Source organism: Hippocampus zosterae, chromosome 1 (genome assembly GCF_025434085.1).
Source record: "Hippocampus zosterae strain Florida chromosome 1, ASM2543408v3, whole genome shotgun sequence".
NCBI lineage: Eukaryota > Metazoa > Chordata > Actinopteri > Syngnathiformes > Syngnathidae > Hippocampus > Hippocampus zosterae.
The window spans coordinates 32,869,456-32,891,021 of record NC_067451.1 but is presented as its reverse complement, the minus strand read 5'-3'; the positions used below and the strand labels follow the sequence as shown (position 1 = coordinate 32,891,021).

At 41.8% G+C, this 21,566-nt stretch overlaps 2 protein-coding genes across 3 annotated transcripts in view; both read right to left on the bottom strand.

Annotated features, from left to right (window-relative positions):
- glrbb (glycine receptor, beta b) overlaps nt 1–21,566 on the bottom strand; it is a 172,884-nt gene that overhangs the window by 28,410 nt on the left and 122,908 nt on the right. The window lies entirely within an intron of this gene.
- Nucleotides 18,402–21,278, bottom strand: LOC127596839 (homeodomain-interacting protein kinase 2-like). The gene is made up of 8 exons (XM_052059799.1): nt 20,868–21,278; nt 20,391–20,582; nt 20,142–20,323; nt 19,854–19,977; nt 19,659–19,772; nt 19,504–19,590; nt 19,183–19,376; nt 18,402–19,053 (listed from the first exon to the last, which is right to left on the bottom strand). Exons 1-8 carry the CDS (start codon nt 21,069–21,071, stop codon nt 18,573–18,575), a joined length of 1,578 nt encoding a protein of 525 aa, XP_051915759.1. The 5' UTR covers nt 21,072–21,278; the 3' UTR covers nt 18,402–18,572.

The following is a 21,566-nucleotide window of genomic DNA, read 5'->3' as shown; positions in this document are numbered from 1 at the left end:
CTCCCATCATAACAAGTTGCACCATTGCCCACAAAACAATCCAGCTGAATCCTCAGTGACAGATATATCAGAAGGCTTTGCCACAGGTACAAAAGAAAACAACATGTTTGAAGCTGGAAAAGCTGCTGCTTGAGAATTTTCTTTTTGCAACTTCTCGGGAATGTTGAGACATATTGTAGGATGTGTCTTTATGGGGGTGAGCTGTCTGAATTTTGGCAATTTGTTTCCGCCCCGACATGCTTGCTCTTTTTTTTTTTTTCTGTTTGACCCACTTCTCTTTATCCCGCTCGCTGCGTTATTGTTTGTCAAACCTGACTTGGCACGCTTTGACGAGCACAGTGAAATATTTGGTCCTCTATTGAACCTTTAAATCAGCTCAATTTGAAGGTGAGCAAAGGAAGATAAAATAACAGTGGGTTTTGCAGCATGCCATCTCCACGGATCATATCACAGTCATGCACTGGCTAAGCCTCGAGGTTCTTCCGGGAATGCATCCGCGTTTACTCACACTTCACAGTTCACAATCAAAGGTCTTATTTTCTAGGATAAGATGATAGAATCATATTGAATATTTGAATAGGGCGATTACACTCACTAAGCTTTCTATTTTTTTTTCAAAAGTCACTTGTTTGTCCTGTCTCTTGTTGCCAGGCAGATGCGTGTGCATCATAATGACGTCACGAGTGTTTACAGAGATGAGCATTCTTAATTGCCTCCTCAGTTCTCAGCGCATGTGTAAACCAGTGTTGTGGTTGCTGTTGCCATTTCCGAACAAAGCTGCGACATGCTGAGGTAGGATTAGACTTTTGCGAAAGGCTTGTTTTTGTTGTAGTGAACGTCATTGCGAGGCAAGGGTGGAGAAAAAGATTTCGTATTACGCAACAGGGGAGGATTTTTGTTGTAGTGGGAAGCAGAAAAGAGGAAATGGCCCAATGCATAAAGTTTTTTTCACACTAGGGGGTGTTTTCGCACATGTAGGTTTCGTTGTAGAGGAGTTTCATTGTATTACTTCTCACAAGCATGTCTTTTCTGCCTCCAAGATGCACGCACAGGCAGACTTAATGTAAGCATACGTCACATGGAACTGATCTATTATCAACGTAGATGGATAGTCTTTCGGACAAAGTGGTTTGAGATTCTGATTCTTTTTCCTGGTCTTCATACTGGCTTGTTCAGCCTCTTTTGTTGCTTGGTAGAATTTGTAGGGCAATATAATTTGTGCCCCCAAGTCTATTAAAAATAAAATGTCACAATGCAGTCACGCCACTTAAGTTGTCTGCAACTGTTTTTCCTGGTTGTGTAACTGGGCCAAAATTGTGGGACAATATCAGTTGTGCCACCAAGCCCGATTGTTCATTCAGTCCAGGCAGAATCTGCACAATGCTATGTTCAGACTGCAGGTCAATTCCAAAAATAAATTGTCACAAGGTAGTCACGCTGTTTTTCTGGTTATGTAACTTCTTTGTTTTCTCAATTGTTGTTAGGCTCAATTTGTGGGGCACCAACATTTTTTACCCCAAAGTCCACTTGTTTTTTCTCTTGTTGCCTGGCAGAATCTGTGGGGCAACATCCTCCATGTCCCAAAACAATGCCAAAGAGCAGTCACACTCAGTACGTTATAGCCTTCATCAAAGTCACATCACTTGTTTACCAGCCTCTTGTTTGTTGCTCTGCAGAATTTGTGGGGCAGCATAATGTGTGCCCCCGTGCCTATTTAAAATATAATTTGCAACGCTGAATTTTGCCAGACAAAATTTGTGGGCCACCATAATTTGATTTCTTCTTCTTCCAGTCTCTTTTGTGTTTGGCAGAATTTGTGGGGAAATAGGAAATAATTTAACCTAAAGTCTATTCTTTTGGTGTGAAATTGCAATCTTTCTCTCTCTCTCTCTCTCTCTCTCTCTGTCTCTCTCTCTCTCTCTCTCTCTCTCTCTCTCTCTCTTTTCTGCAGTTTTACTTTATCTTCAAAGTACATTCTGTGCAGCCTCAGCCTTGATGAATGAGAGGATCACGCAATTGCCATCACCTCACAGCAGTTCAGTGGCCACTCGCCACACATTCATGTATAATACACTGTCTCCCCCGTGTAAAGAAAAAAAACCCAAATAAATTGGGTCTCTTTGCTCTTTTTTTACTTGACACACCATGTCTGCTCAAGCCTTTTTCCTCTACGGATTTTACTGAATGACGCCGTCTTCATTGCAATCCTGTAAAGCCTCATGGCCTCATGTTTTTTATTGGATGGGCCAGTGAACACATTGTGCAGGTGTCTTGTAGGTTACTTTCATCAATAAACAGTGTACACTAGGCATTACAAGGTTGACTTGTTTGATTTGCTGGAAAAATGTGTGATCCCATACTCCTACACCCCTGAGGCGACCTGTATGTTTTTGGGTCACAGAATTTATTTTTTCAGTAAATGTCACCTGGTAGATTAATAATTATAGCTCAAGGGAGCAGAATGGCGTGATGGCTGTGGCTGAGCATGATGATGTCTTAACAAGCCTTAGTTCTTCAGTCTGTATGTGTCAGGAAAAACAATTACTGTGTCTGATGAAAAATACCCCAGTGGTCACATAAAGAAAGGAAGTGAATGTATTGTTGGCATGTACATGGCCGCGAGTCATGATTGAAATTCCGCAAGTACAGTTCACAGTCTCGTCACTTCCCGTATAGACTACTGCAGCTCCACTGGCTTCCTGTCAAATTTAGAATCAACTTCCAATTACTTCTCTATACATTCAAAGCCATCCATAACCTTGCGCCCCCCCTATCTGTCAGATCTTCTTCAAATCTCCATTCGCTCTAGCTCACTCAGGTCCTCATCCTCCCTCCACCTTTTTCTACCCTCTGCCCGTCTCAGTACAATGGGGTCCAGAGCCTTCAGTCGCTCTGCCCCAAAACTCTGGAACGCACTTCCTCCCAACATTCGTAATATTGACTCTCTTTCCAAATTCAAAACCCAGATAAAAACCCACCTATTCAGACTTGCCTATCCACCTTACATCTTTCTTTATTCATTCATTCATTCATCTTCCGAGCCGCTTGATCCTCACTAGGGTCGCGGGGGGTGCTGGAGCCTATCCCAGCTGTCTCCGGGCAGTAGGCGGGGGACACCCTGAATCGGTCGCCAGCCAATCGCAGGGCACACAGAAACGAACAACCATTCGCACTCACACCTAGGGACAATTTAGAGTGTTCAATCAGCCTGCCACGCATGTTTTTGGAATGTGGGAGGAAACCGGAGCACCCGGAGAAAACCCACGCCAGCCCGGGGAGAACATGCAAACTCCACACAGCGAGGCCGGAGCTGGAATCGAACCCGGTACCTCTGCACTGTGAAGCCGACGTGCTAACCACTGGACTACCGGGCCGCCCTATCTTTCTTTATTTCTTTGTTTATTATTTTATCTGTGGTTTTATTATTGCTCTTGGTTGTACAGTGTCCTTGAGTGTTGTGAAAGGCGTTTGCAAATGCAATGTATTATTATAAGTTACTCAAGGGCTATCGGGTTCGTGCTGGGTCCGGTCGGCGGCCTATTTTTGAGTCACTTTAATTCATTACATGTCAGGGGATAGTTGACTTGAGTAATTCCTGCCTGGTGAGTCATTTTAATGGTTGAGTCGCAGACCTTCCATTCTATTTATATGATGCTTCTTAGTAGAAAAAACACACACACACAAATTTGATTAAGTCTGATTGAAAATTAATGGAAACAATTAATCATATAGTCCTGCAGGGAGCTGCTGGCATAATCTTATTAGATATAAAATATTGTCCGATAAAATGTTTAGTTACATACAAGAAATAAATATTTATTTAAAAATGTGACTCTTTCGAGAACAATATTTATTTATTTCATATTCATTTATTATATATAATGGGGTAGTAAACCGTCAACACATCATTCAATTAAAGCGTAGTTATAGTTGTTTTTTCACCCTCAGGTTATTATTGTTGTTTTTTTCAAGAATGTAATTTATTGGGAAGAAACTCATCATCTAATAAGAAAAAAAAGTATTTTATTTTCAAAATGTCCAAGAATCCTCCCTCTGCTTCTCAAAAACTAATTTTAACAATGTTATTTATATGTCTTTTTTTGGGTTTGTTTTTCGGGAAAAAATGTTGGAAGTGTTAGAATAGTAGTCGAAATTAAGAATAGTTGACAAGCCATCATCCACATAATTCATTCATTCATCTTCCGATCCGCTTATCCTCACAAGGGCTGCAGGGGGTGCTGGAGCCTATCCCAGCTGTCTTCGGGCAGTAGGCGGGGGACACCCTGAATCGGTTGCCAGCCAATCGCAGGGCACACAGAAATGAACAACCATTCACACTCACACCTAGGGGCAATTTGGAGTGTTCAATCAGCCTGCCATGCATGTGTTTGGAATGTGGGAGGAAACCGGACGACCCGGAGGAAACCCACGCAAGCACAGGAAGAACATGCAAACTCCACACAGGAGGGCCAGAGCTGGAATCGAACCCGGTACCTCTGCACTGTGAAGCCGACGTGCTAACCACTGGACTACCGGGCCGCCCTCCACATAATATACCTTTAAAATATATTACGTATTTCTTTCATCTACGGTACATATTGCTTCCAAAGAGGTGTGATATTCTGTGATAATAGAATATAATAGATATAATATATCTGTGATATTATATATGATGCAATAGGTCACAGTCCAATAAAAATTCATTTAGTGACAGAAGGTGGTCCTACCGGTTTCCACCTGCATTCCAAAAACATGCAGGGTAGTTTGATTGAAAGCTCTAAATTGTCCCAAGTGTGATTGTGAGTGTGAATTACTGTTCATCATTGTGTGCTCTGCAATTGACTGTCAACCAGTTCAGGGTGTACGCCGCCTACTGTCGGAAGACAGCTGGGGTAGGCTCCAGAGCCAATTTTCCCCTCAAGTCTTCCTGTATGGATGCTTCTTTTGAATCGTGATGGAATATTTGAGAAGCATGGCTACAAGATGTTCTCCTTCCACTTCCTAAACATGTCGGAAAATGGTGGCTCATGTATGGAGAGGGGAACATGACGGGAGGACTATTGTGGTGAATGTGAACCGGAATCCAAAAACAGGAAATGAGGGATTCCCGGAAGGCCTCGGGGTGAGGCTCGCTTCCGAGTCGACTGACAGTTTACAGTTGTGAGCTGTGGAGCTGCATTGCATCATTTGGAGGTTGTTCATCATGAAATAATTGGCTAACTCCAGATTGTAAAAATAAAATATACTTGGTAAATAAACAATTTTACATCCAAATTTAATGTTGTCATTTTTTGACTTTTTAATTTCATAATTAATGGATTTTTATTTGCTTAACTGTATACATCATTTTAAAAAATGCAATTATCTATTTTAAAAATCAACTCCCTTCATGAATATGGAAAAAATGTATTTTTCCCACGTATAAAACAATTTGGAATAGTTTAAATATCATTTATCTAAGTTAATAATTGGTTGGTAGATATACCTGTCAAATGTTTATTGTATTACACGATCGGTTATTTAATTATGATGACATATTCATGAAATGATCATTCATGAATTCATATTATCATGACAATGATCTTTTACTCTTACAACGAACTATACAGTAAATTACAGACGCATTACAACTTTTCTGTTAACCTCGTGTACGCATGAGGTAAAATATATTAAACCCATGTGTTGTTTTATTTTATTGAATAATTGACCAATAAAAAACATTTATTTCTGTATTGCTGTGACCCAGTGCAGTTCATAAAGATAGAAACACCGCCATCGAGCCTTGACGTCACAGTATGAGAACTAAATCCACGCTCTGTGGAGCCATTTTGAAAGAGCTACTCTGCTGCCCTCGACTGTGGAAATGAAGTAGCACATGTTGACCTGGAAACAGCAGGAGATGATTTTTCACTCGCCACTAGGGACTGCTGTAACATCATGCGATAGGGGTTCTTTTTTTTTTTTTTTTTTTTAATACAGAGTCACTGCGATGTCATATTTTCATATCTGAGGACTGCTTTGGGTGGTCGGCTGGTTAGCACATCGGCCTCACAGTGCAGAGGTTAGATTCTGGGTCTGACCTTCCTGTGTGGAGTTTGTAATTTTCTCCTCGTGACTGCGTGCCTTTTCTACTCTGGTTTCCTCACACATTCCAAAAACAGGTGCGGCAGGTCAATGGAACACTCTAAATCAGGGGTAGGGAACTCCACTTCCTCAAAAGCTATAATCCTGTCTGTTTTAGATCTCTCCATACTCCAACACATCTGATTCTGATCGTTTCAGCCTTCGACAGAGCTTGCTGATGAGCTGATCGTTTGAATCAGGTGTGCTGAAGTAGACAGGCAGGATATGGCTCTTGAGGAACCGGAGTTCCCTCCCCTTGCTCTACATCATAGGTGTTAAACTCAGGTCCCGGAGGGCCGCTGTCCCGCATGTTTTCCAAGTCTCCCTGTTGCAACACACCTGATTCAAATGATCAGATCATCAGCAAGCTCTGCGCAAGCCTAACATTGAACCTGGTCATTTGAATCAGGTGTGTTGCAGGCGGGAGAGCTGGAAAACAGGTAGGACAGTGGCCCTCCAGGCCCGGAGCTGGACATGTCTGCTCTAAATTGTCTTAGGTGTGAGTGTGAGTGTTGTTCGTCGATGTGTGCCTTGCGATTGGCTGGCATCCAGTTCAGAGTGTTCCCCACCTACTGCTCGAAGACAGGTGGGAAAGGCCCCAGCACCTACTCGACCCTTGTGAGGATAAAGCAGATCAGAAAATGGATGGATGGATGATACTGCTTTCATATGCTATCAGTTTTCAAAAAGCAACCAATGAAATTATCCCAATCCATCTTTCTTGTGGTTTACCAAATGTCACAGTGTCAGATTCATTTTCACTGAGCAACATGAAAATTGGCTGTCTTTCATGCTTTGACCAACAAAAAAGTTTCAAAATCCCATACCCCTGTTAGGCTAATCTAGAAAGTTTTATACAGCAATGCCACAATTTCTGCCCTTCAAGCCAGTGCTACTTAGAAACATAGAATTTGATAAGCTTGGCATTCACGAGTAGACCCACAAAAAGTCTCAAAAACCCATGCCTAAAAAGCACAAAAGGAAGCGGGAAGTCAGCAGTTTTGGTTGAAAGAAATCCTTTTGGGATTATTTTTAAAACCCAAATTTGGCCCCCAAGGCCAGTTTCACTCAGCAAGACGAGATGTGCTCGGGCTGTCTATTATGAGTAGAACCACAAGATAGTCTCTGGAACCCATGCTCAAAAAGACACAAAGTCTGCCCTGGATAATTTAGTGTTTCTTTGAACCTTTAATGTGTAACTTAAATGTGAAAATTCAGCCCCCAACACCAGTTCCACTTTGCAAAATTACATTTGGGAAGGATGTCTTTCATGAATCAACAAACAAAAATGTCTTAAGAAGCCAAGCCTGAAAAGACACTGTGACTCTGCCATTTTGGTTCAAAGCAGCCAATTTTGATCATCCAGTGGTCCTTGCAATTTTTCCTCATTGCAACAGTGACCAACAGTGAGGATTTTCATTTTCGTCATTGCGTGTGGGCGGCGGATAGCAGCAAACAGATAAAATAAAAAACTCTGAGAACACGGATCACCTTTAAACACTGCAAGTAAACCAAGTCACTCAAAATTCTTGAAGCTTGTCTACTGTAGTCCCAGCGAAAGTGACGCATGATGAAAAATGCATGGTCGACACCCCCTGGTGGCGTCCCCCCTTGCTCTCCATTGACGTCTCCCCGACATGAAGCCTCTTCCTGATCGGGGGAGTCCAGACATCTGAAATATCTTGACCTCCTTGTGATGAGTTGCGCCCGTCCCTCTGTGTCTTGGCTCTGACAAAATGACATTTCATGCGCATTTCTGGAGAATCTATAGTTGAAATGACGAGAAAATGTACTCCTATAAGGCTGTGTGAAAGCCCTCAATGTGTACATTTTTATTTTTACAAATTGATCACCTTTTTTGGGTGACCAACAAGACTCATTCACAAGTGCCCTGAAAAAAAAATAAATGTGCGGACAAGTCAATCGTGGGGCGGCCTGCTGGTCGACTGGTTTGTGTGTCAGCCTTAGAGTGCAGAGGTGCAGGGTTTGATTCCGGCTCCAGCCTTCCTGTGTTGGGTTTGCCTGTTGCGCCTGTGTGCATGGGTTTTCTCCAGGTACTCCGGTTTCCCCCCACATTCCAAAAACATGCGTGGCAGGTTAATGGAACACTCTAAATCAGGCATGTCCAAAGTCCGGCCCGGGGGCCAAATCCGGCCCGCGGTCGAATTTCATCCGGCCCTCGGCCCCTGTCATAAAATCAGTGCCGTCTGGCCCGCAGGTTGGGCGCAATGGAACACGTGTTGCATTGACTGAGGTCTCGTAGACTGGTGAGTGATGTTTCATAGAGTACTGCTTCCCTCTAGTGGCTAAATGAGTAATAGCATTCACTAAATGAGTAATAGCATTTAGACACTAGAGGGCATCACTCACGAGTTAACAAGACATCACTCCGTGTTTATATTGACTGATATGTCATATTTCAAATGATCCTTGCAGTTGTGGATATGTGTATTGCTGGTTCATTTCCCTGTTGTTCGAGTCAAAGGTTTTGTGACTATTGAAAAGTCATGGTGATACATTTTATGTTTCAAATCAGTCAATTTGCACTCAGGAGACTTCTGTTTAAGAAAAAGTCAAGTGAATAAGCAGTTGCATGTGATATACCCGTTTCAAATGAACCAAAAGAAATTCTTAAGATTGTTGAAATTAAAATAAAAATGGAAATGTGAAACAGACTGGCTTACTAAAATTTGTTGTACAATATTGTTGTTCAATGTAAAGAATGTCAGCCAAGGTCGCCCCCCCGACATTTTACCACATAAAATCTGGCCCCCTTGGCAAAAAGTTTGGACACCCCTGCTCTAAATGATCCCTAGGTGTGAGTGTGAGCGTGGAATGTTGTTCGCCTATTTGTGCCCTTGAAACTGCCAGGTCAAGCATCAGTTGGACTTGACGATCAGAATAGGATGGATAGAATTGTCTCCAAGTCCAAGGTGTAAAATTAACAAATTGTCCATTTTGGTCTGAAGCATTCACTTTGGGTGAAATTCCAGGTCATGTACTTGAACAAACTCCGACTAAGGATTGAACTGAAATGAGCTCCAATTGAAATCAGCTATATGACAGACAAATTGTGAAGCTTGTTTTGCATGTGCCATCTAATGTGGACTCATATTGGCTTCAGTATGATGTTCATGTCGAGGATTCTTGCAAATAAAAAAAAAAGCCTCTGACACTCGTTTCACCAATCGAAATGAAAGTGAATGATACTGTCTATTATTGCAGGAAGAATAATAAAGTCCTAATATTCGTTATCCCAAACGGAAGAGGAAGTCTTCTAGTGTGATTCAAAGCATCCAATTTGTGCCAATTTCAGTGAGGCATCATAGTAAAATGTTAGTTTACAGGCGGGTTGATCGCCATTTGCAGCTTAAATGAATGTGATTGCAGTTTGCATTTCTAACACTGAGCCGTCACCACACAGCATCTCATTTTTTAGCTTGTTGTTAGAGAAATTGCGAGTAAAAAAAGGAATATAATCCTGATAAAATGAGTCGTTGGTTGGGAGGAACAGTATGTGCTGTGTCAAAAATGACAATGGCTCTTAATTATGATTTATACAGACATCAACCACACTGGAACAAGACGGAACTAGTTAAACGACAGGAAAAAACCCCAATAGGAATTAAAGGAAACAACAACGAGGTGAAATGAGGCCTTTGAAATAGATTACTCTTTATAACTTTTTTTTAACCGTGGACAGACAGTAGAGAGCAGTAATGAGCATCTAAACAGGACATAGCGGCTTCAGGACATTGCGACAAAGAAAGCCGCTAGAATGCGCTGTTGCATTTCATCCTGTGAAAAACAGGGGGGAATTCATTGATGAGGATGTGCAAGAGGGGTAGGCTCACAAAGGTTTGGCTGCACGAGGAAAATGACATGGTGCAAGCATGTTGTACGTGCGCGTACATGTTATACGATTCGTTGTTTACATGCAGAAGAGTGATTCGGCATTTTTTGATGATCTATACTGAAAATCTGGCAATCCACATATATACAGTAGATATCAGTGGTCAATGGGTGAAAGATAATTTGTGATATCAAAGACTAAGATTTAAAACAGCAATGACGAATCTTCAAACTGGTCAAACTTTGGCACAAGGAAAATGTTGGAACATCCGGGAGACTAGTAAACACCTTTTCATTTGCCCAACCCATTTTGTGTCCATCAATAAAACTGGTGAATTTTCTTCAAAGGACTGCTAAAAAAAATAATGAAAATGAAAAGAAAATAAAAAGGTTGCTTCCAACCTAGATAAGAGTTTTCTTGTGTCTCTTTGGACATGGATAGATACTTTTTTTAGTATGTCAATTTTTTATAGAAATGGCTGCCAAATTTTATTTTACTAAATCAAGCCGATTTTGGAGTAGAATTTCCCTTAAAGGACCCCTGGTAAAAAACAAAAACAAAACCCAAACAACAACAAAAAAAAAAAACAACTTAAAGTGGTCACTTTAAACCAAAGCGGGAGGCTTCCTGTGTCTTTTGGGCAGGGGTGTACAAACTTTTTGCCAAGGGGGCCAGATTTTATGTGGTAAAATGTCGGGGGGCCGACCTTGGCTGACATTCTTTACATTGAACAACAATATTGTTCAACAAATTTTAGTAAGCCAGTCTGTTTCACATTTCCATTTTTATTTTAATTTCAACAATCTTAAGAATTTCTTTTGGTTCATTTGAAACAGGTATATCACATGCAACTGCTTATTCACTTGACTTTTTCTTAAACAGAAGTCTCCTGAGTGCAAATTGATTGATTTGAAACATAAAATGTATCACCATGACTTTTCAATAGTCACAAAACCTTTGACTCGAACAACAGGGAAATGAACCAGCAATACACATATCCACAACTGCAAGGATCATTTGAAATATGACATATCAGTCAATATAAATACGGAGTGATGTCTTGTTAACTCGTGAGTGATGCCCTCTAGTGTCTAAATACTATTACTCATTTAGTGAATGCTATTACTCATTTAGCCACTAGAGGGAAGCAGTACTCTATGAAACATCACTCCCCAGTCTACGAGACCTCAGTCAATGCAACACGTGTTCCATTGCGCCCAACCTGCGGGCCAGACGGCACTGATTTTATGACGGGGGCCGAGGGCCGGATGAAATTCGACCGCGGGCCGGATTTGGCCCGCGGGCCGGACTTTGGACATGTCTGCTTTTGGGGTTTTGTTTTTCAAGACTTTATTGATGTTTTATTCTTGCCAAATTTCATTATAATTGAAACTGGTTTCTGGGAATACATTTTCTTGAAAGAGCCACCGGAAATGATCAAAAGGACATACCGGTAAATAAAGGCCACTTTGAACCAAAATGGCAGACTCCCTGTGTCTTTGTTTGGGAATGGGTTCTTTTGGGTTCCCCGCCATGATAGGCATACCCTAATAAATGTCATGTTGCTAAGTGAAACTGGTGTCAGGAGCTGATTTCATTTGAACTTTCTTAGCCCTGGTTAGTGAGTGAGTTTTGGGGGTGGCCATGTTTGAGAATACATACATTTTAATCCATATGTTTTCACCATGATACACTCCCTTACAACAATTCAGACCTTAAGACAGTTTGACACAGGCAAATTTACTAGTAGGAGTTCATTAGTGCACAAAGTCCCTGTAATTAACCTAAACTGGCTGCTTCAAACCAAAATGGACAGGTTCCTCTTTAATTTCTGGCATGGGTCCTTTAGACTTCCATCCATCCATCCATTTTCCGATTCGCTTATCCTCACAAGGGTCACGGGGAGTAATGGAGCCTATCCCAGCCGTCTTCGGCCAGTAGGCGGGGGACACCCTGAAATGGTTTCCGGCCAATCGCAGGGCACACAGAGACGAACAACCATCCACGCTCACACTCACACATAGGGACAATTTGGAGTGTTCAATCAGCCTGCGCCACGCATGTTTTTGGAATGTGGGAGGAAATCAGAGTACCCAGAGAAAACCCACGCAGGCCCGTGGAGAACATGCAAACTCCACACAGGGTAGTCGGAGCTGGAATTGAACCCTGCACCGTGAGGTCGACGCGCTAACCACTGAACCACCGGGCCACCCACTTCGGACTTTGTTTAGACATTTTATGATTAACATGTCCACTCAATTTCAAGTCAATCAAAACTCAAGGCCACGCCGGATTTTGTTTTTTTCATGCAGGTTTTCTTTTTTGACTTTCCTGACGCTTTAATGCAGATGGCTGTGAGTCACTTGCATCCTCATGTAAAAGTACTGCGCAAGATTTATAAAGGGAATATTTTTCCAGCATCAGTCAGATCCTCAATGACCTGCAAGGCTGCACGCGCGCGCGTACACTCACACACGCACACACACACACACACACACACACACACACACACACACACACACACACACACACACATACACACACACACACACACACACACACACACACACATACACACACACCATACGCACACACATTTAATGGGTCTTACAGTGCGGCATTGTGGCAGATGCAGGAAATCAATATGGGTCAAGCAATGCGACATACTGTATCTTTGCCACCTAAATAGAAGCAATACAGTGGCTATTTCAAGCTGGTGAAAATGTACTTCTGCTTAAATTTGCTTTTAGGCGCCGTCTGGAATTTTTGGGAAAATTGATCCCTCAAAGGCCATTTCACTCAGCAACATGAAATATGGTAGGCGTGTCAATCATAAGTAAACCCACAAAAAAGTCACAAGGAGTCATGCTTGAAAAGGCACAGGAAGTCTGCTAGTTTGCTTCAAAGTGGCTTTTGTTTAGTTAACTTCGGTCATTTCCACAGGTTCTTTGAAGGAAATTGAGCTCCGAAACAGGTTTCATTTAGCAACATGAAATTAGGTACAAATATCTATCATGAGAAGACCCATAAAAAAAATCACAAGAAGCTCAACTCAACTCAACTCAACTGTATTTATAGAGCACTTTCAAACAGCCATCGCTGCATACAAAGTGCTGTACATGGAGCAATTTAACATATGCATTCATTCATTCATTCATTTTCCGAACCGCTTAATCCTCACTAGGGTCGCGGGGTGTGCTGGAGCCTATCCCAGCTGTCTTCGGGCAGTAGGCGGGGGACACCCTGAATCGGGTGCCAGCCAATCGCAGGGCACACAGACACAAACAACCATTCACGCCCTCACTCACGCCTATGGACAATTTAGCGTGTTCAACCAGCCTGCCATGCATGTTTTTGGAATGTGGGAGGAAACCGGAGCACCCGGAGAAAACCCACGCAGGCCCGGGGAGAACATGCAAACTCCACACAGGAAGGCCGGAGCTGGAATTGAACCTCTGCACTGTCAAGTCGACGTGCTAACCACTCGAATACCGGGCCACCCTTAACATATACAACAAACAGTTAAACAAATCGGTAATAAACATGGTAAAAAGCACCGAACAGCAAAACCAAGAACAAATCTAAGTCATGCTGAGTCGAATGCCAAAGAATACAAGTGAGTTTTGAGGAGGGCTTTGAAGATGGGCAGCGAGGAGGCTTGCCGAATGTTCAGTGGGAGGCCATTCCAGAGAGACACAGGGTGTCTGCCTTTGGTTCAAATTGACATTTGTTAAGGTTATTTTGAGTATTTGCAGTATTTCCAGTGGCTCTTCAAAAAAGTGTAGCCCTTAGAGCCAGTTTGATTTGGCAATACTAAATCTGGAAAAAGGAATAGACCCATAACAATGCCTCAAGAGGCCATGCATGATTACACACAGAGAGTCTGCCATTTTTGTTTGAAAAGGCTATTTACTGTGTCAAGCAACTTTGTTTACTTTGGTCTTTAAAAGAGTTAGTCCTAAAACTGGCCAAAATAAAACCTCTCCTCTCTCATGAACACTTTGAGACAGTAATTCATGCCTTTGTCACATCCCGGCTCGATTACTGCAATGCCCTTTACTTTGGAGTCAGCCAGTCCTCCATTAAGCGCCTTCAGCTGGTCCAGAATGGCGCTGCTCGCCTCTTGACTGGTACTCGTAAGAGGGAGCAGATAACTCCGACTCTGGCATCCCTTCACTGGCTCCCCATACATTTTAAAGTTCTTTTCAAGATCCTCTTATTTGTTTTCAAATCTTTGAATAACCTCGCACCACCTTACCTCTCTGAACTCATCCACCCCTACACACCTGCCCGGCGCCACAGGTCTGCGGACCAAACTTTATTAGAAGTACCAAGAACTAAACTGAGGCTCAGAGGGGATGGAGCCTTTTCTGTTGCTGGTCCCTCTCTCTGGAATGACCTCCCACTGAACATTCGACAAGCCTCCTCGCTGCCCATCTTCAAATCCCTCCTCAACACTCACTTGTATTCTTTGACATTCGACTCAGCATGACTTAGATTTGTTCTTGTCACGTCCCGTGTTTGCCAGCAGGGGGAGGGCTTTCTGCCCGCCGTTTACACACCTGTCACCCATTTGGCAGTAATTGCTCAGCCTTTATTTGAAGGCTCTGGCAGTCTACTCACTGCCGGAGAATTCCACGCCGCGCCAATATTCTCTCGCTAAAATTACTATTTGGATTGCTTGTTGCCTCTTAGCTTTGTGGCTGTGATTACGCGCCATTATTCCTTTTACGTACAAAATTTATATAATCGTCTAATCAGACCTTCCTTGCCATTTGTTTTCCGCAAGCGTTTTCTGTTGTTCCCTTTATTCTATCCCTGGTCCTTATTTTGACCAGCGTTTTTTGTTATTCTCCCTGTCGGGTATTTTGTGTTCGTCATTAAAGACTCCTTTTGTTCTCTGACAAAATCTCTTTTGTGTCTGCTATTTCGGGGATTCACCTTTCAGTTATTTTGTTGTGCACGAAGCAATAATTCCATCGCTTCGGGCACAACGTGACAGTTCTTGGTTTTATTGTTTGGTGCTTTCTAACGTCTTTGTTACCGATTTGTTTTACTGTTTATTGTATATTTTAAATTGCTCCATGTACAGCACTTTGTATGCAGCAATGGCTGTTTGAAAGTGCTCTATAAATAGTTGACTTGACTTGACTTGACTAAAACCAGTTTCACCGAGAAAAATGAAATTAAGTGCTGGTAGTTGTGTCTATCATGAGTAGATCCATGAAAAAATCTTCAGAAGTCATCTCTGAAAAAACACAGAAAGTCTGCCACATTGGTCCAATATGACCAATTTAAGGTCATTTTGGTTGCTTCCAGGAATCCCTCCAAGAAAATATAGCTCCCAAATCAGTTTCACTTAGCAACTTGAAATTTGTTGGGTATTTCTATCTATTAGATCTGTTGAAACCTCTGAAGATGCTATTCCTGAAAAGACAGGGTCAGTCTGGCGTTTATGTTTGAAGTGACCGTTTTAAGTTCATTTTAGGGGCTTGTTGGTTTCCTTTAAAGACAACCTGATCAGTAGATTTTGCCCAAATGCTACCAAACTTGAACCACACATACAAGACAGCAACACAAAATTGTGAAATATTTTTCATTTTTGAGTGTGGCCAGGACATGACGGCAAAAAGTTGATGACTCACCCATAAAGCACAAACTTCACAATTAACTCAACTCCGCAAGGTCAGAGCCTGACCAAAACGATGGTTGCCATCCCATAATAACTCCCCGCCCGCCCTCGCTGCAAACATGGACACCAGCCAGCATTCGACACACAAGGGGGTGAAGTGAATGACAGCACACAGTCGAGAGTGGTGGTCTCTTGAGATAAAAAGATACGCGCACACACACACACTCATACACAACTCGCAGGCATGAGTAAGGGAGTGGATTGGCGAAGATGACTTATCAGGCATAATATTGTTGATATTGTTGATATTAAAAAAAGTCCCTTGTCGGCAAGACAATACTGAAAACCCCCAAAGAAAGACTCAATTGTTTGGGTTTTTCTTTGGGGGGGGGGTGCTTTTTCTTTTTTTTTTTTTGTGACAATTATTTCAATTTTTTTCAAAACTTTCAAAATGAACGCACATTTAAATTGTTCATTTTTTACATTACTTTTTAAATTAGTCTTTCAAAAAATAAATCAATTAAGAATGGTCTTTTCTATAAAGTTTGCAATGCTAAATAGAAAAGAAAAAAATAACATAATATAACAATAACATTGTTGAAATAGTCATTTTTAATCAATCGTGCTTTAAAGCAGTATTTTAGATTAAAAAAAATACTTTTTTTCATCTAAATTATTAAAATTGTTCAAGATTAATTGGATTGAACAGAAAAATCTAAACCAGAAATAGAAAACTTTTAAAAATGATTTTAAAATGAATTAAAATGGCAGTAATGCTTCTGATTTTTAAATTATATTGAATGTAATGTGACCTCAACATTTTTAAATCTTTTTAAAACATTTCAAAATAAAAATAATTTATTTTCAATTCATTTTTTATGGTCTTGTATTTTTAGAACAGCAATTTTGGACAGTTTAAAAAAACAATTCTAGTATTCAATATTTTAACATGAATTAAAATCATTTTTCTTCTGGGAGAATGGGAATGTTTTGCAGTTTCATTTGATCTATTTATTTATTTATTTATTTATTTATTTTTGCACAATCCTTCCAAAAAAAGCAACAACCTCAATGAGTCAACGATCAACAATGAATAATTTTTACTCTTATTTAACAATTTGAGATTTCAGGTTTTAGAATGATGTTTGTACCAAATCATTTCTATTTTCTACGGTTAACAAAATATATACATGCACTTTGACTCCTTTTGTACAAAAAATGTTTCCTCATTTATGTTTTGAAGAGTTTAAACACTGTGTGTGTTCGGTATCCTCGCTGGTGTCATTTTGCTTGATGGCCAAGCACATGATTCAAGATGAAAAAAAAAAAGCAGTACTGCGCAGTGTGGGTGTGGGCTGATGTTACGCTGGAATCAGTTTGTCACAGCCCATTCGATGCATTCATGGCGGCAATGTGGAACGACAGTCGCTTACTCTTACTGAAATCAAACATTGATATTTAAAGAAATCAGAGCCTCCACTCAACACAAGTTTGGAATCTTTATATAGAATCTACAGTACATGGAAACAGCAATGTAACATTTGGAAGAAAATGTAACTATTAACATTTTAGGCTTTGCCTTTATTCTGTCAATGGGCAGGCAAAAGTGACACCAGACAATCGGAAGTGTGCTGTACCGTTGGCTCTGATCTCAAGTGGCAAAGTGTTTTTGTGTCTTCATCTGTCAGAGAGCACAGCGTAACCGCGTGAATGCACATTGTGCCAGCCGCCACTTTTTCAAATGTCACTTTGGATCAGCACCTTTGCTCACCACCTAAGCCTGTCTGCCGGGCCAAAGCGCCCGCTTGTGACATTTGGGCGTCCTCCTCTGCCGGATAAATAAACCTACTGTTTTTTTTTTTTTGTGGGAGGATAATCAGGTCGGGACGTTTACATAGCTTCAGATGAGGTGAGCTACTTGATGAACAAACGAGAGGAGCTACTGCTGAATAAGATAAGCTCGAGCGAAATTAGAAGAAGTTGAGCTAAATGAGAAGAGATGACTTTTTCACTGGAATAGATGAGGGTTAGCCTGGAGTGAAATGAATTTATTTCTTCTGAAGAAATTTCATCTGTGCTGTATGTTACACATACAGTACGTTTGACAATAAAGTTTATCCAATCCAATTTTTTGTCAAAAGGCCGTCCGTTGAAACCCTCATTTGAAACCATAACCCTGGTTTCAATCTTGGCTTTGAACTGACAACACTGCCATGAAAACCTTACCCTGACTTGATTGTTCATTTGAAACCCTAACCCTATCTTAAAATCCTAAATTGAAACCCTAACCCCATTCCAAGTGTGCGTGGATATCTGAGTGAACAGAGAACGACGGGCTTTAGTGCGTTTGTCAAGAGGTGCAACGATGAATCGACAACAAATGAATGAACATATTCATTGATAATTATTTTTGATAATCTATTCATCGTCGAAGCCTTAGTTTAAAATTGTCCAAATCCTCAGAATTGGAGCCACTCAACAGTAAATGCCAAATTTTAATTGCATTTCAGACTTATCATCTTGTTGTGGAACCAAATTAAAAGATTTGTAAACTTCTCATTTTACTTTGAGAATGATGGTCAACATTTGTGCCTGTTTTCTGACACATTTCCAACCAAACCAGTAGCTGAGTTTATGTTCGTGCCCTTTCTACATTGTCAATTTGAAATGTTGTCCTTTTGTTTAACATCCATCCATCCATTTTCCTACCCGCTTATCCTCACATGGGTCGTGGGAGGAAACCGGAGGACCCGGAAAAAACCCACGTAGGCCTTTTGGAGAACATGCAAACTCCACACAGGAATCCACGACCTCTGCTCTGTGAGGTTGACGCGCTAACCACTGGACCGCCGAACCACCCTTTGATTAACATAAGACTAGAAATTATATATTTTTTTAATCCGATCAATCAACAAAATAATCGACCGATTATCTGGAGATGAAAAAAAATAATGCGTTGCGTCACTACTTTTGTCTTAATGGTACACCTTTAGGGAGATCCTTCTCCAGGGCCCAAGCCCCTGTTCCTGGTTCAGGACAGCAATGATGCTGTTTCTGGTGGTTCAGAGTTGGAGTACGTTGACAAGTATGGTTTTCATCTATGGCGCTTTGCTCCTCCATGAAGCGAGCCGCAAATCTGGTTTTCAGCTTGATGTACTTTGCATCCTGAGACTTGAGTCTCGAGTGAATCGAGAGCCGGGTGAGTCTTTGTTCGGTAGCAGGTTGTTTCGCTTGATTGGTGCGGTCGTCTTCTTCGCCACTTTTCTGTCTTTTGGCAGGACGATGACATGTGGCATCATGGGACTTCTTGTGGATTCTTGCGGTGGAGTTTTTCTTCTTCTGGCTGCTTTTTGAGGAAGATCTCTGCAAAGTTGACGATTTCCTTTTGCTAATGCGAGATGTTTCCTTCACGCAGTGGGACATCAACGCATAGCACGACTTTGCGCTGCAAAACAAAGGGATGTTTATGTTACATGGTGGAAACCATCATTTGAAACCATAGTCCTATCTTGAAACTGAATTCCGGTCTCAAAAGCAGCATTTGAATCCTCATTTCACGCGGCTACCAACGTACTGCTGGCCGACGTCACGATGAACCTTCAGGTGGCTCATGGTGACGAACGGATGTCCCAGGACTTGATGCGGAGTCAGTCGCTGGGATGCGTTGAGATGGAGCATTCCCTTGATCACCTCCACAAACATCTGCTTGTCGTCTGCGTGCACGTCTTTATCAGTGGGATATTGGGCATCGGAAACCCAAGGCTGGAGCTGAAACAAACCGAAACAACATTGTGGTCACTGGCAGTTTTTCGCTCCTCGCAGCAGGGCTCAGTCCCTGTCTGGGCGCGTCAGGGGTTTATTGTACTGGTGAGGTCTTAAGATTTAACCGACGTACTTGTTGAAGGTGATTGAGAGACGTCAGCTTTAACTTTCGGGTGTCTCGCGTTGCAAATCCTGTCTCTTGTTGGTAATATTCTGGCGTCTGGGGAGACACGGTCAGGGTTAGCTTGAAGCATTTGACCTCCAAAATTCACTTTAAAATGAGGTTGCCTTCAGTCTCCACGAACTGGTTTTGTTGTCCCTATGGAAAAAGTCCCCAGTCTTCTCCCCAGAGACTAGGATGTCCTCTGGAAATGGACCTTGTGTCTCCATAATGTACTTTATCTGAAGAGACAAAACAGAGACCATGATTAGGAACAATCTATGAAGCCTTACTTTGATGGGAAATGTAATGTGGTCAATTACCGTTTCATATTCCTTCTTGCCAGGGTATATGTGAGTGCCGATGTAGAGGAAAGCTGCCACGCAACCGACAGACCACATGTCTGTTGCCTCGGTGTATGGGGCCCCCAGTAAGATCTCTGGAGACCTGTGAGAAGATAAAGGCTCAATTCCTGCGAGACATTAAATCTACTGTACATTTTGGGTGAGCAATAGCGCGACCCTTTGAGTGATTTGACAATTGGCCGACTAACTGACTTGGACTCAAGATTTCACAATACAATATTATGGTGTAAAAATACAAAGAAATACCAGTATGTGTGGCTCTGAACATTGGAGTTGTGTTTGGTGGCCGAAGCTCCTTGGGCCAAGCAGAGGTCACTGATTTTGATTCTGTACGGTTGCCGCTGGTGGTCGATCAGCATGACATTGTCCAACCTGATGTCCGCATGAATCATATGAGCACGCTTCAAGTGGTCCAAAGCGCTGGCCAACTGCAAGGTCATCAAAAACACGGTTTGTCAGTCCTCTTCATATTGGGGGTCCTAACTTCAAACGTACCTGATGGACCACGGGTCGAATCTCTTTTACACGAAGATGTTTGAATTGTCGTTCTCTCATGAGGTCATAAAGACTCTTGTCCAGGTACTCAAATTCCAGACAAATGTGCCCCATGTCGCTGAAGACCCGTTTCCACAGAACTAGATGTCTTTTCGAGTTTTGCAGCTTTTTTACTTTCTGCAGCGCATCAATCTGCAGAGAGCACATGTCAAACGGAGTACGTAGCATGGTAAAAACACTGTAGCTACTCTACACCGCAACTTTTTACTTCAGCATAAACAAGCACAAAATTGGCCAGAGTCTGTGGGTTAATAAGTTGAAGTGTTCAAAACTATTTTAGAGGTGTAGGAGTTGTAATCGAATCTTTTTTAATGTTATTTTTAATTGCATTTTAGATGATCACTGATTTTCACAGAACTTCTGGAACATACCCCCCGCCCCCCCCCCCCCCCCACATCAAACATAGGTTCACGCTACCTCAATCTTGGCCTGCTCTGCAAAGCTGCCTTGATTCCTAATCATCTTCACCGCCACCGTCTTGTCGCTATCCATTTTGCGACATTTGGCCACTTTCCCGAAGTTACCGCTGCTGAGTAACGACAGCACCTTATAGCTGGTGGATGCCGAGTACAATCGGGCGCCGGGGACCAAGCGGTCGCCAAATATGCCATATGAGTCCATCTCTGCTGTCTTACCTGTGCACCTGGGCTATAGAATATCTTAGTACCGGCACCTTATTTGCAAATGGTAAATGAAGAGACGCAACAAGAACGTGCGGTGGTGGTGGATACCTTTGAGGGCGCTGTGATGCTGAGTGACATCACAATCACATAAGCGCACAGCTCATGGAATAGGTCATTTGTCTGGGATGATGTCTATGAGTGGCATCATCTTGAAAGCTGTTGAGAAGAAGTGCATATAGTTTTACAAAAAAAAAAAAAAAAAAACCAAAAACCTATGAGGTGCTGTCGGGGGCATATTTATTCAAGCTTACTTCGATAGCTCACTATCGAAAAGCTCTGACATACGTAAGTGAAACACTTTATCACCAACAGCAGAAATCCTCTCACACATCATACTAAAATATTCTGATGTAACATAGTTTACAGAGATGATTGTTTCACTTGTGTGTGTGTGAGAACTTTTCAGTTGTGTGTGTGTGAATGAGAGATTCTG